Source organism: Eurosta solidaginis, chromosome 5, assembly GCF_040869045.1.
Source record: "Eurosta solidaginis isolate ZX-2024a chromosome 5, ASM4086904v1, whole genome shotgun sequence".
Lineage (NCBI taxonomy): Eukaryota > Metazoa > Arthropoda > Insecta > Diptera > Tephritidae > Eurosta > Eurosta solidaginis.
In genome coordinates, this window is record NC_090323.1 from 136,590,682 (window position 1) to 136,604,943 (window position 14,262).

General features: G+C 34.5%; 1 protein-coding gene across 3 annotated transcripts; it reads right to left on the bottom strand.

Moving 5' to 3' along the window:
* Positions 1-3,021: 3,021 nt before the first annotated feature.
* On the bottom strand, positions 3,022-11,225 carry TpnC73F (Troponin C at 73F). Of its 3 annotated transcripts, none has more exons than XM_067791266.1 (6): positions 11,086-11,225; positions 10,949-10,979; positions 10,736-10,879; positions 9,587-9,838; positions 9,266-9,370; positions 3,022-3,385 (listed from the first exon to the last, which is right to left on the bottom strand). In XM_067791266.1, exons 1-5 carry the CDS (start codon positions 11,098-11,100, stop codon positions 9,303-9,305), a joined length of 510 nt encoding a protein of 169 aa, XP_067647367.1. In that variant the 5' UTR covers positions 11,101-11,225; the 3' UTR covers positions 3,022-3,385; positions 9,266-9,302. The 3 variants fall into 3 exon arrangements, with proteins under 3 accessions (XP_067647367.1, XP_067647366.1, XP_067647368.1); XM_067791265.1 differs by having other exon boundaries at positions 3,022-4,911; XM_067791267.1 differs by lacking the exon at positions 9,266-9,370 and having other exon boundaries at positions 3,022-4,911; positions 11,086-11,220.
* Between the last annotated feature and the right edge of the window lie 3,037 nt (positions 11,226-14,262).

Consider the following 14,262-nt stretch of genomic DNA (forward strand, 5'->3'; position numbering starts at 1 on the left):
GGTAGAGGGCGGCCCCCACTCCGTTGGAAGGACCAGGTGGAAAACGATTTAAACTCCCTTGGTGTGACCAATTGGCGCCGGTTGGCGGAGCGAAGGAGCGACTGGCGCGCCTTGTTGTACGGCCATAACCGTTTAGACGGTTAAGCGCCAATTAAGTAAGTAAGTAAGTAACTTAAGTTGAGAATATATGTACGTATGAGAAGCGTTTGAAAAATCACTTGGGCTTACATTCAAACATCTGTTGTTTATTTGCGAAACTATACAATAGCGTCTGAAATGGTAATTTTAATTTTAACACTTCATCCTTCAACACCCAAGTCTCCCGGTTTGACATAAAGTTGGCGGCCCTATTCAAAACTATTCCCTTGGAGTTAATCACATTGATTATAGCCTATCAACAAAGTTTAAATATCACCTACACGTTACGGCTCCTTTTACAAATGTGAATACGTAGGCACAGGTGAAGCTTTGTCCTACGCAAGAAGACTCAAAGTGGTGAAGCAAAAGCTTTCCCAAGACAGTGGTAAAAATGGCCGTGTGTGCTACTACCCTAACGAAGTGGAAAGTCGAACTAGTCTGAAAACTGAAGGTACGCGGTCATCAATAATGAGCTCTTATATCATTAGGGCGGAAAACAGCAGTAAACATCTTTCAATTTAAAATCGGTCGACTTTCATTCTACAATATTGTTACGAATATTAGCAACACTAAGGGGTACTGTCATCTCTAAGATGCACATCCATAAATCAATCATTATGTATCTACATAAACGAATCAATCATTATGTCTACACATATGTACGTATACGCAGCTGAGAATCAACGCACAACCCCATGCATATATCTGAGATACTCCCGAAAGTATGCAATGAGAAAAGCTATAAAATCGTGCAATTGTAGTTACAGCTGAGAAATTTGATAGCTCATCGGCAAATAGTAGATTCTGGAAATGGAAGCGCCTAAAAGATGCGAACGAGGAAATCAAAGAGTATAAAAGGCAGCGACAGATATAGGCGCTAGAGTCAGTTTCAATTAAGCACGCTATCTGTCGGGCAATAGTAGAGTTATTTAATGTGAAGTAGTTTAATAAAGGCCATTTTTCATTATTAAATATTAGAGTTATTTATTCAACAGTTTAGTGATTCGAACTTAGCAGAAGGTTGCAAATAAGAGGATTTGCAAGTAAATTCGTTACAATATCGTTTTGATTAACCGAAGATTATTGAAATAAATTATGTGAACACAAACGTCTACAAACTCTGGTCTACATTTTAAAAAATTTATCCAAGGTTCCTGTAAAATTTTAATTATGTAGATGCGCCGACGATTATACGATTTTCACCCATTACGCAATGACGGCATCGTTGGCCGCACTCCCTAACGTTTCAATTTGTTTCTCTGGTGTAGCTCGGCAAAAGCATCCGTTGGAAAGTCTTCGGAGCTACACCTAGAGCTTCTAGGAAAATGACGTCGACGAAGGTATGAGTTCGAAGTCGCAGTCCTATAGCCTCTGTGCTGGCATATGGTGTGAGGGTCAGAAGGTCTGGTAGCGACTGGTGGTCGGGATTGCTACTGTTCGCACATCGGGAATTGTAGCTCTTAAAAACAGCCGAAAAAAACTGGAGGCGCCCTGTGCCACGAAAGTCATGAGTATTAATAGGCCATTAATAGCAACCGTAAGTCAACTTTGTGCGTGGCTGCCAAGGAGCCACATATGATTTAAAGAGTTTGTGTTCGCGACGATTATTAGGAGTTAACCCCAGGTGAAACTACGCTTTGCACGAGACATGCAGGCAAAAGTGTGGCTATTTTATGTATCTCTATTTCTTTTCAGCAGACCCAGCAGTACCAATTCCAAAGACCGGGGCTAGGTTTTGAAAATGTTTGAACAGTCTGCGAGATCTTGAGGCTAAAACCTCGGATCTTTCCGAAATGGCCAACATATGTATTTTACCCATCTATCAAACGCACGCATAAGTCTTTGCGTGCTATAGAGTTCCACTTTTAAAGCCTGATTCTAATGTGGTAACAACTTTCTTCACCACGGCAACTTTCTTCATGTGGCAACTTTTGCACCCTTTGGTATTCTGCCCACGAAAGTAGCCGGATAATTGTTTGCCCACTAAAATAGGTGGTAACATCGATGTCACCACACAAAAGCTGTTGTTTAGAAAAACGCAATACTGAATAATAAAGAACTGTAGGCGCAAATAAGTAAACATAATAGGTAAAAAAGTGTTGCCTCTTGCTATACATATTTGTTTACGTTATGTACTTTCATAGTATACATTACAATATAGCTATGTAAAAAGTTATGCATGTATGTACATATATACACATCGGCCCCGTTTATTCGTTAACCTCGTCTCGTATCTACGAGTGACACATTTTCGGTAAAGCCATGGCCGAACCATACAAGGTGGCAGCATGATATACCTACAAACATAAATAAAAATTCCATGTACTTTGTTTTTGTAAATTCGATGGACAAATGTCAAAATCGTACTGCGCCGGAAGTTGATGTATCAAATCAAATAAAAGAAGTTTATATTCAGCTGTCCCATGCTACCACCTTGTATCATTCCGCCATGGGTAAAGCGAAGAAAACCAACTTTTAAATTTCACCATAGACACTGGTGAGTTTTTCGGTGATGACAGCGTTACCACTTTGGCCAGAATCGCGAATAAAAGAACTGGTAACGATATTCGGTTACATAGTTTTCTAGGTACTATTTTACCGGTAACGCTCAGAATCGGGCCGTTAGTAACAATGGTGTACTGGCGCTTTCGAATTTCAAGGAATACGTAGTATATGTACATTTGAAACCTGGCATTAGTTCAAGTGGGACCCCAGATGCCTTTGATATTATTCAATACAAGTCTATCATATTTCGGGTGCAGTTGTATGATGATTCAAGATAGTGTCAATCATAAAATTTTTATCATTCAAAACACACTGGCTAAACTATAATGTTACGTTGGTTATATGAGGGCAATCAATAATGTTTATAAAATAGAACACTTCTTTAATAATTTGAATTCTAAATATTTTATTGTTTGTTTATAATTAGTTATAAAGGCTCTTCAAATACAAAAGTTAATAACGTAAATACATACATTTGTATGCATGTATGTAGAATAAAGCATACCATGGAAAAATTAAAGCTTTTAATTGTTCCTCCTGCTTGAGTAGGTACTTATTTTATAAGATTTTCGATAAAGAATATAATATTTCTATCCACCCTGTAAAAACAGCGAACTTGGATTTTCCCTTTGGTTCCTCTGTTTTATCTAAGGTTTTCACTTTTGCACTGTGGCAAAAAATTAAACTAGTAGTAGGTATATTATTTACCCATTTATTTTATCCGCTTTTTTCGTAGGTCGGGCTATAAAAAAGAGAGCCCGTTAAATAAAAAACACAAATTTCTAACGTTAGATAAATACTCTTTAATGCATCTCTAATCGAAAAAATAGGTTAGAGAATTAGGTTGGAATTCGATTAGAGAACGATTTGAGAAACACTAGATATGTGATGTTTTTACAGTTATCGATAATTTGTACTGCATGTTAACTCCTCTATAGTATTTTTCAAAAGAAATAAAAATCGAGAAAATTTGCGTCGTGCTCCTCTTGCTTTTCCCTACAAACTGGCCGGACGGGACCTACATGTTTTATGCCGACTCCGAACGGCATCTGCAAGGCAGATGAGTTTTCACTGAGAGCTTTTCATGGCAGAAATACACCCGGAGCGCTTGCCAAACACTGCCGAGGGGCGACCCCGCTTAGAAAAATTTTCTTCTAATTGAAAAACCTTATTTCTAAAATTTTGATGTTTGGGGTGTGAACCCAGGGCATACGGTGTGGTAGGCGGAGCACGCTACCATCACACCACGGTGGCCGCCAAATGTGAAAATATTGGTAGTTGCAAAATCAGCTTTTCATTTGTAATAATTAAAATTATTAGTTAAAAGTTAATAAAACAATGTATAGATGGAAAATAAGCAAACCAGCATAAAGAAGAAATCTTGCCCCCATCCATACCTACCTCAAATCAGTGCAGAGGCAAATACTGATAAAGTAAGTGTCAGCGAAAATTTCGTTAAGTTAGGTTTTGAATGGTTATTAGAAGCGTTTTTTTTTTTTTTTTGATGATATTAAGTATATAAGCTTATAGCCCATTAAAGTATTTGAAATATTTAAACAAAAAAAAAATTTGTTGGTTTTAAATAATTGACTATAATTGCGCTTCAATTTAATATTAACACTAGAATCCAATAACAGCTCGATGACAGAATTCGATTGGAATTCCAACATTTTTCTCGATATCAAGAACAAATCCCCTTCTTTTGAGAATGGTATGATGCTGGAAAGTTTCGCATATCATACTCTAACCTTCTACCTTAGAGAAATACATTAGAATTCGATTCGTTTTCTAATCGTTCCCAAACAATTTATCGCTCATTGAAGTTGAATACCAAGGAGAGATATTATTGGGAAACAATGAACTTCGCAGTTCTTACAAGGTGTTTAAAACAATTTTCCCAATTTTTAAAATCTTCCAAGATAAGTATTTAAATCCAATGTTTTCAAATTTTTTCATGATATGCTCTAATGCAAAGCTTTAATAAAGATTGTTGTAAAAATAGATCAATATTGTTTAATAGAAATAAAATAATAAAAACTATTTTACTTATTTCGTGAGTGACCAGAAGTGCTAAAATTCAATAGCAATAAATATGTACATATGTGTATCAATTAATCGACATTTACTCATCCATACATACAAATAATAATAACAACTAATTAACACATTTACTTCGCCCATCAGCAATCATTTTTGCAAATTTCGGCAGCAGCGAGGCCAAATACTTTCAGACTTATGTCTACTCTCCCGTCATCATTTCCATAAATTCTGTAAATAAAAAGATACTTATCCATAACTGCACTAACACAAGTATTTATAAATTTGTGCGAAAATAAATTACAGCTAAGATGTTTTCAAAATCTGTCTCCTCATAAATACATATATCGTATTCGACTTTCAAATAAAAGTTTTCAAGAACTTGTTTACGTTTACCAGGTTTATACAATGAAATGTTCGCGTAAATTTATACAAATTGTGTAAATGATTTTTCATATACAAGTTGACAGTTAATTTACGCACTAGATAAATTTATACGTTTACATACTTTATAAGGCATTTATAAGGTTTAATGGGTCCTCCTAATAAAACCAATATATTCCAGCAGTATAAAAAGCCAACGACAAAATATTTATAATTTGGTTTCCAATAAACCAAAGTGCAATTTTATCTGTTTTTTTTTTTTTCATTGAAGAAAGCTAGCTACTTTTTTAAAGCCATGACTCAAAGATGAATTGAAATCCGACTAAAAGTGAAATGAAATTCAGTGCTGAGCATAGGAGACGAGATATTCTGTTATGTGTTTTGTTTTAGTAAGGGAATTCGGGATTTGTGCAAATTGTATAGCATCCATGCATTTGCAAACTGGTGTAGTATATTTACACAATACACTAACAAACCATCCAGCCTTGCATATGCTACGCCGTTGCAAATATGCAACTTCAGAAGCTGTAGTAAATTTTTCAACATAGAATTGAAAACCAGCCACTGATTCAACTCAAAATTTTGACTTTCTTAGATTTTTTGATATACTAACAGAGAAGATTATGCTGCATTTAAAGAATACTCAGAAAGACTAAAATATGCCTTTGAAGCCCATTTTTATGATGGAACTCTATGAAAAATAAAACTTTGTTTCCGTTTTCCCAACTAAATTAAATTTTGAATTACATCTGTTTTCAATAAAACTTGCGAAATGTTTGCATTAAAAGATAATTTCGATATACGATGCCTCACATCCAAATAAATACCATCTACAGATACATATGTTTTTATTCCGGATGCATGAAATCAGACCAAACATTTAATTGCATATTTTTTCGAATTTTTTAATACTACTATAGGACAAACAACTATCTAAAAACCTGCATGGAAAAACAAGATTTTCTCCTGTTTCAAAATTTAATTTATTTTCAAACCTTAAATTACCTCGTTTGCATAACTTCCTACCGTTTCGTAGCGGAATTTTTCTACAGGGATATATTTTAAGCATAATTAAATTTATTTAAAAAATTATTTTAGTTATTGATTTGGACAAACGAAACCTAAGAGGCTCGATCGACTTTAGCAATAGGGGCAATAACTTGGCACCATTATCTTCTAAAATATATAGGAATGGCTTCTTCTCAAATTTGAGTTGCGGAACCTTTGAAATATATACTTGAGAACTGTTTTACTAAAAGAATTTGCCCCTCAGCAATGTTGGTAAGAAAAGCTTCTGAGCGATAATTTATTTGTATCGCAGATGTCGCCCGAAATCGGCATAAAACATGTACTTGGGTCCTGTCCCGCCACCAAATTTGTAGGAAAAATTAAAAAACAGCACGACACACATTGGAGGAGAAGCTCGGTCTAGACCTCTTCGTGCGTATATCGCACCAAGCTTTTATTTTTATTTTTACAGTAGTAACTCACAAATAAGAACCTTCAGTTATTACAATTTCCAGAAATTATAATCAACTTTTGCAATTCTTTACACGATCTGAAATTAGAATCGAAAACTCTAACTTCTAGGCGTATTTATGTTTGTTTGTTTGTTGAAAAATAGATATAACAAGTAAGAACGGGACTGTCTTCGGCTGTGCCGAAGACTTCATACCTTTCATGAATGGGGCTGAACAATAATCTTATCCCGTTTGTAATCTCCGAATAATCGGATGTATAAGATAAGAAATATATAGTGAACAGATCTACATACCTTAACGATTTTTAAGATAAATATAAAATAAAAAACAGGTAGGTACTTCGTGTGAGGATGCAAAGTTTCAGGTTTTTTGTGGTCTGCGTGTAAAAACTATGACTACGAATCACGTATTTCAAAAATATATGACGAAAACGTAACTATTTGATGAAATTTGATGAATTTTGAAGATTCTAGCCGTAAAAAAGGGGTCAAAATGACAGTTTTTATAAAGTATATAATATATATACGACCGATCTCTATGATTTTTTCAGACAACAATATAAGCATTTTGTGAAATTTGAAGCTTCTAACTGTTAAAACGGGGCAGAAATTGCGCAAAGTTTCTTATCTGAACAATCGGTTGTATGAGATATATACTATGTGTACCACCGATCTCAATGATTTTTTCAGACATCAATATATGCTATACACGTAAGCAGTTGGTGAAATTTGAAGCTTCTAGCTGTTAAAATGGGGCCGAAATCGTAAAAAAATATATATATATTATATATATATATTATATATATATACTATATATACCATCATATATATATTATATATATCACCGATCTCTATGAGTTTTTGACACAACAATACATACTATATACGTAAGCATTTGGTGAAATTTGAACATATCTAAACGATTTTTAAGATAAATATAAAATAAAAAATAGGTAGGTAATCTGTGTTAGGATGCAAAGCTTCACGTTTTTTGTGGTCTGCATGTAAAAACTATGGCTACGAATCACGTATTTCAAAAATATATGACGTAAACGTAACTATTTGATGAAATTTGATGAATCTTGAAGCTTCTAGCCGTAAAAAAGGGGTCAATATGACAGTTTATATGAAGTATATAATATATATACCACCGATCTCTATGATTTTTTCAGACAACAATATATGCTATACACGAAAGCATTTTGTGTAATTTGAAGCTTCTAACTGTTAAAACGGGGCAGAAATTGCGCAAAGTTTCTTATCTGAACAATCGGTTGTATGAGATATATACTATGTATACCACCGATCTCAATGATTTTTTCAGACATCAATATATGCTATACACGTAAGCAGTTGATGAAATTTGAAGCTTCTAGCTGTTAAAATGGGGTAGAAATTGCGAAAAGTTTCTTATCTGAACAATCGGTTGTATGAGATATATACTATATATACAACCGATCTCTATGATTTTTTCAGACAACAATATATGCTATATACGTAACCAATCGGTGAAATTTGAAGCTTATAGCTGTTAAAATGGGGTAGAAATTGCGAAAAGTTTCTTATCTGAACAATCGGTTGTATGAGATATATACTATATATACAACCGATCTCTATGATTTTTTCAGACAACAATATATGCTATATAAGTAAATTTTCGGTGAAATTTGAAGCTTCTAGCTGTTAAAATGGGGCTAAAATTTGCGAAAATATATATATGTATACTATATATATATACTATATATACCACCATATATATACTATATATACCACCGATCTTTATGATTTTTTCAGACAACAATATATGCTATATACGTAAGCATTCGCTGAAATCTGAAGCCTCTAACTCTTAAAATAGGGCAGTAATTACGAAAAGTTCCTTATCTGAACAATCGGTTGTGGGGGATATATACTATATATACGACCGATCTCATAAATTTTTTCAGGCAACAATATGTGCAATATACGAAAGTATATGGTGAAGTTTGAAGCTTCAATCTGTTAAATTGGGTAAGATATTACAAAAATCCTCTTTTTCTGAAAAATCGGTTGTATGGAGGATATATGCTATAGTGGTCCGATCCGGTCGGTTCCGACAAATGTCTAATCGGACACCCAAATACACCTGCTCACCAAATTTTATCAAGATATCTCAAAAATTGAGGGACTAGTTTGCATACAAACAGACAGACGGACATGGCTAAATCAACTCAGCTCTTCAACCTGATTATTTCGGTATACTTAATGGTGGGTCTATCTATTTTCCTTTAAGGACTTACAATTTTCGGTTTCGTGACGAAATTAATATACCATTTCATTTTCATGAAAGGTATAAAAAGGGGAATCCCCAATTCCTTCATCTTACATTAGGTATTCGTCGCGGTTCTTTACAGTGTTTGTGAGTTGTCGTGTAAAATATGTTTATTTTAATTGAATCTTTTTTGATTTAGTTTATAGATATATGCATGTTTTATTAAAAAAAAACATGTAATATGTATTGCACTGGATTCTTACCATATGTTTTCTCGTTTTAATTAATATAATTGAGTAAGACAAAATTTCATAGCAATTTTTTTACGTAAATTTACTTAATTTTTAAGGTTTTATACAATAAAAAAACGTCCAGGAGTTTGAATTTTTCAAAAATTAGAATTACCCCAAAAACAAAGTGGTTCTAATTTGTAAGCATCTACTGTATTATTATTAATTCTTCCTACTTACAATCGGCACTTGCTGGGCGCACTTCAAACGGCATCTGTTAAGGCAAAATTATTGTTGCTAAGGAGCGTTTTATGGCAGTGGGCGGTCCGGTTCTATACTTGGAAACTTCCGTATGATAGACAAGAAACTCTAGCCACTGTACCAATAATGCAAAACATACATACAAACGTACAGCACATCTAGATCTAAAGTGATTTAAAACATTAGGTCGTATGGAGGAGACAGCCAGTTTTGCTTTTTCTCAACTTTAATGTTTTTAATTGATCGCCGTTTAGATCTAGGTGTGTGATATGTATATTTATGTAGCTAAAGTGTTATTACCATCAAAGTCTACGGTTCCTGAGCCATCAGAATCAATTTCCTCGATCATAATATCGAGCTCAGCTTCGGTCAACTGATCATCTAATTCCTTTAGGATCTCTTTTAGACATGTGGTTGGAATAAATCCATTGCCCTGTTTATCATAGAGTCGGAATGCTTCGCGCAACTCCTTTTGCATAGCTTCGGAGTCCTCTTCGACGATAAATTTTGCGGCCAGTTGAACAAACTCTTCAAACTCCAAGCGACCTGATTCTGAAAATATTAAATATAGTTGCACCAATGTTATATAACGAAAAATAGGGCCTAAGGCCAATGAAGACTTTTGGCTATCAAGAGCGCTATGGTTTAAATTTTTATAAAAACTTTTGATTTTTAGAATATAACGCTTTTGCTGTTGTCGTTATAGCATTAATCCGCCCTCCCGAATGTCACGTCCACTGAAAAGCTTGTAATCAATATCTTATAACAGAAATCCTACCCCCGACTCCCCATAACCTTGGCGACGGAAGACGCTTACAACACCCGCCTGTGAGAATAGCAATATCTCGGAGCCTTTGGTAAAAATTATGCATCAATTCGTACGTAAAATATGGTTGGAATTCAGTCAGCCCACTTAATACCGCATTTCTATCTATCTGGAGCAAAGTGCGCAAATCGGAAGCCCACCGTCGGCGAACTGATTGGGTCTTGGTTAGCCTACAAATCTGTACATCCACGTATTAGCATCCACTTTCCTGTTTACAGATTTTAATTCGAAACTATAAAGCAGTTGTTTATTTGGAAGCCTGCGTTAACAGCTAAAACAATGTCACCATAAAAAATAAATCAACCTTGTCAACAAGTGCTTATCAATGGATGTAAATAATACTTCACTAATATGTATATATTACCTATGTATATTTAGCAGATGTGGCTATATCGACCCAAGACCCATTGCGGAAGAAAGAGTGCCGAAAACGATAGTGATGCACGTTTGCACAAAGTTCGACCTAATAAACGACCTCGATGGGTTTAAAACCAGCAGAGCACGGTCATTGCGGCATCTCTACAACAGATTTTAAAGATGCTAAAACAAAACAGCAATTTTTCTATGAATTTTTTCTTCTTCCGTGCACACGGACTGCTCTTTAATGGGTATTTTTTACTTACTGTCCTCATCTACTTCTTCAATAAGTTCCTCCAAAATTTTCTTATCAAAAGGTTGACCCATTAGGCGTAATATGTCGGCCACCATTTCTGTTGGGATGCTACCGGTTTTCTGATGATCGAAGCTGTTGAAAGCTTTTTGGAGCACTACAAAATAAAATAATTCCATAGGTATGTGATCAAAAGTTCGTCTCAGATTTTAATGGGGAAACAAACCTGCGATTTGCTCTGGTGTAAGGTCATCATCCTGCAGAAAGAAGCCCAACCACAAATTTGTATGTAAAGAAAAATTAGGATCGGTTATTTAGTATTTCTGTTTACAGGTCACTGTTCTTTAACAATCGGGAACTTACCACGGAACTCATCATTACTTTTTTCCCCCGGTTCAGATAAATTAAAATATTTGATTAATTTTCAACTTTATTAAGTAATGTACCAAAAGCTTCAACGATCGTCTTCCAACTGACAGTGGACTACTTGGCACACGTTCCAAAATATTAAAACTGATTTTTCCAAGCAGTTTTGTATCTACACATACATATGTATATACTGACATAGGTATGTATCTATAGATACATATATCACATAAAATCAACACAACTAAGCGAATCTATAGATATACCTACGAAAATGCTTAGATGTGTAAAAGTATGACGCTTTTCCACAGATCGCATCCATATCCAGATTTGTAATTGTTGTTGCGATGGAAAACACTGTAAATTCTAAGAAAGCGAGAATCGCCATGTGTGCATGGATATGTGTACAGGGGCGTCTTAAGATGTTCGGATGTTCTCAGAAACAATTTGTTTGTTGCCCTTTAATACATATAACGGGAAAATTATTGAACAAGCTTGAAAGATTCCGTAATTTCTTGTGTTTTTTTTTTTTTTTGTAAAATGTAATTAATTTCTCACTTCACCACTCTATTTATTACAATAACAAAATAAAGGTCAAATCGAACGTTAAATACCAAGCTGCCGGTTTGATAAAAACTCAAGATTCTTATAAAAACATTAACATATCTTTAAGACGGCTTTAGAGGCCCAGGGTGAGCTTGCCAATTATACCTTCTTCTTATACTTTTGATATATGTAAGTCTACCTTCTACTCACATATCGCTACATTAATAATAGTTTCTAGTTTGACAAATTAATGAAATAAACTGGGAGTAAGATAATACCTTGCAGAAAAAAGTTGTTTAGAAATGAAAATTTCCATGGTAGTATCGTCGTGCTTTGCCATAGTTATGTTTATTTCCTTTCTGCTACACCAAAGCTATAAGAAATTAATTTTATATTTCCAACGGGAACCACTCTTCGAAGTAGAGTGAACATTTTTTTATTATAGATTACACGTAATGGTTGACTAAGCTAAAAAAAATTGGGCGCAACCAAATAGTTCCACTATAGTGCAATGCTAATGAATAAGTGTTATGCCCTCAAAATTTAGTGCACTACCCCCAACTATGAATTGAATTGATACGTTGAAATTTCAAAATGTATTGAAAAAGTATGGAGGAATAAAAAAAATTTTAAAGTACATATAGTTGTCACGAAGAGGAAATTTTAATAGAGTCAGTTTATCACTTGAGAGGTTTTATTTTAAAACTTATTGTAAAAAATAATGTGGTTTAATTTGAAACCATACAGCTTATAATCTAAATCGAACCCAGAAGTCTCATTTTCTTGTGTATTCCAAAAGCTTAAAATTTTGTGTTCAATTTTTAACCGTTTATTCAGGAATGTTTTCAATATTTTTCTCACGTTTTCATGAATTCACACCAAGTTTAGAAAAACTGACCTTGGACTCCAAACATCCTTATAAAGGAGCTCCCTCATTTCATAATCATCGAGTAGACAATAGCAAAGTAGATGGTCTATGTTCCATTCGCTGCCAAAATATTACAGCTTTTACATAGAACATTTTGATAAGATGAACCAGTGTCAAAGAGTACTTTTAAAATATTCATATAGATTTTTTTGATGAATTTTTTGTTGCACATACCCAGTTAATTTGATATATGGTAATTAGATGACAAATATTGAGTAATCGCACTTATTGGCCGGGCGGAGCACTACTACAACAAGAAGAATATGATATGGTAATTTTGATTAAACGCTAGAGGAGGGACCTCTAGCCAGTGTCACAACTGCAATTAGGCCATTTATAATTAGTTTATTCCTCACCACTGTAGCCAAGTCCCAAACCTAACAATCACAAGGCTGCTAGATATAAGTTTGTTCAACGTCAACATCAACCAGAACGAAACTAACTAATTAAGTTCAAAATACTTTTATTGAGGGCTTTCGTGCCCTTAGAGGGCTACTACCTAAAATATATTAGACGCCACTGAAATGTCTACATGTGCATACTAATTACTCGAAATGGGCTGGCTCATGAGTGTTCCACACAACATTTCTATGGATACATGCGTGTGTGCCTTCTAGTGTTTTCCCGTATGGCATATAGTGGATTGCATAGAAGCTAAAAGCATCTATAATGCAAGCTACTCAATTTTTCTTACTGCCCGTTTTTACTTACTGCATTTTCCATAAAGAAGCGCATTACATTGATAAACCTAATGATAGCACGTTATTAGGAAAACGCGAGAAACTGGCGTATCTGTCCATATGTTCTGAAAGAATTTTTTGTTTTTAAAGAGCGATGTCTTGGTAACTAGTCGACCTATTATTAAACCATATACAGTTTGATAGGCATTGAATTAGAGTTTACGGTAGTATGAAAAATTTCAAAATTCGTGGTTTTTGATTTGCCCCCCTTTCAATTGAGGTGCGTGATATATATGTGGCCAATTATATACTTACCCAATAAACATATGAGAAAAAAATCCACAAAAGCTATGAACAAGCGTTAGTTTCCAATTGAATTTGCAGCATTTGTGATCATGTTTCCCCAAACTCTTCTGAATCACTCAGCAACATTTTGAGAAGAAATCTTCGATTACGTTACGTTGCGGTAATGCCCTTTGATAAGAGATGACTTATTATAAATAAAAACAAGTAAGGAAGGGACTGTCTCCGGCTGTGCCGAAGACCTCATACTCATACCTTTCCTGAATGGAGCTGAACAATAACGTGTTGAAATTTCAAAAATTCATAAAATCTGATCAATCCGTTGTATGGGATATATGTATATCATGTATACGACCTGTGAAATTTCAAGGCTCTAGCTGTTAAAATGAAGAAGAAATTGCGTTAAACCTTTCATATGAAAAATCGGTTGTATGGGATATATATAATATATATGACCGATCTTGACGGTTTTTTCAGGCAGTAACGTATGACATATGTGTAAGCGTCTTGTGAAATTCAAGCTTCTAGCTGTTAAAATGTGGAAGATTTTACATGCCGTATCTGTGAGCATCTGAAATTTCAATCTTCTAGCTGTTAAAATGAGGAATAAATGACAAAAACCCTCTTTTTCGGTTGTATGGGGGATATATGCTATATATAGGGTCAGTTCCGACAAATGATCAATCGGACACTCAAATATACCAGCTCACCTAATTT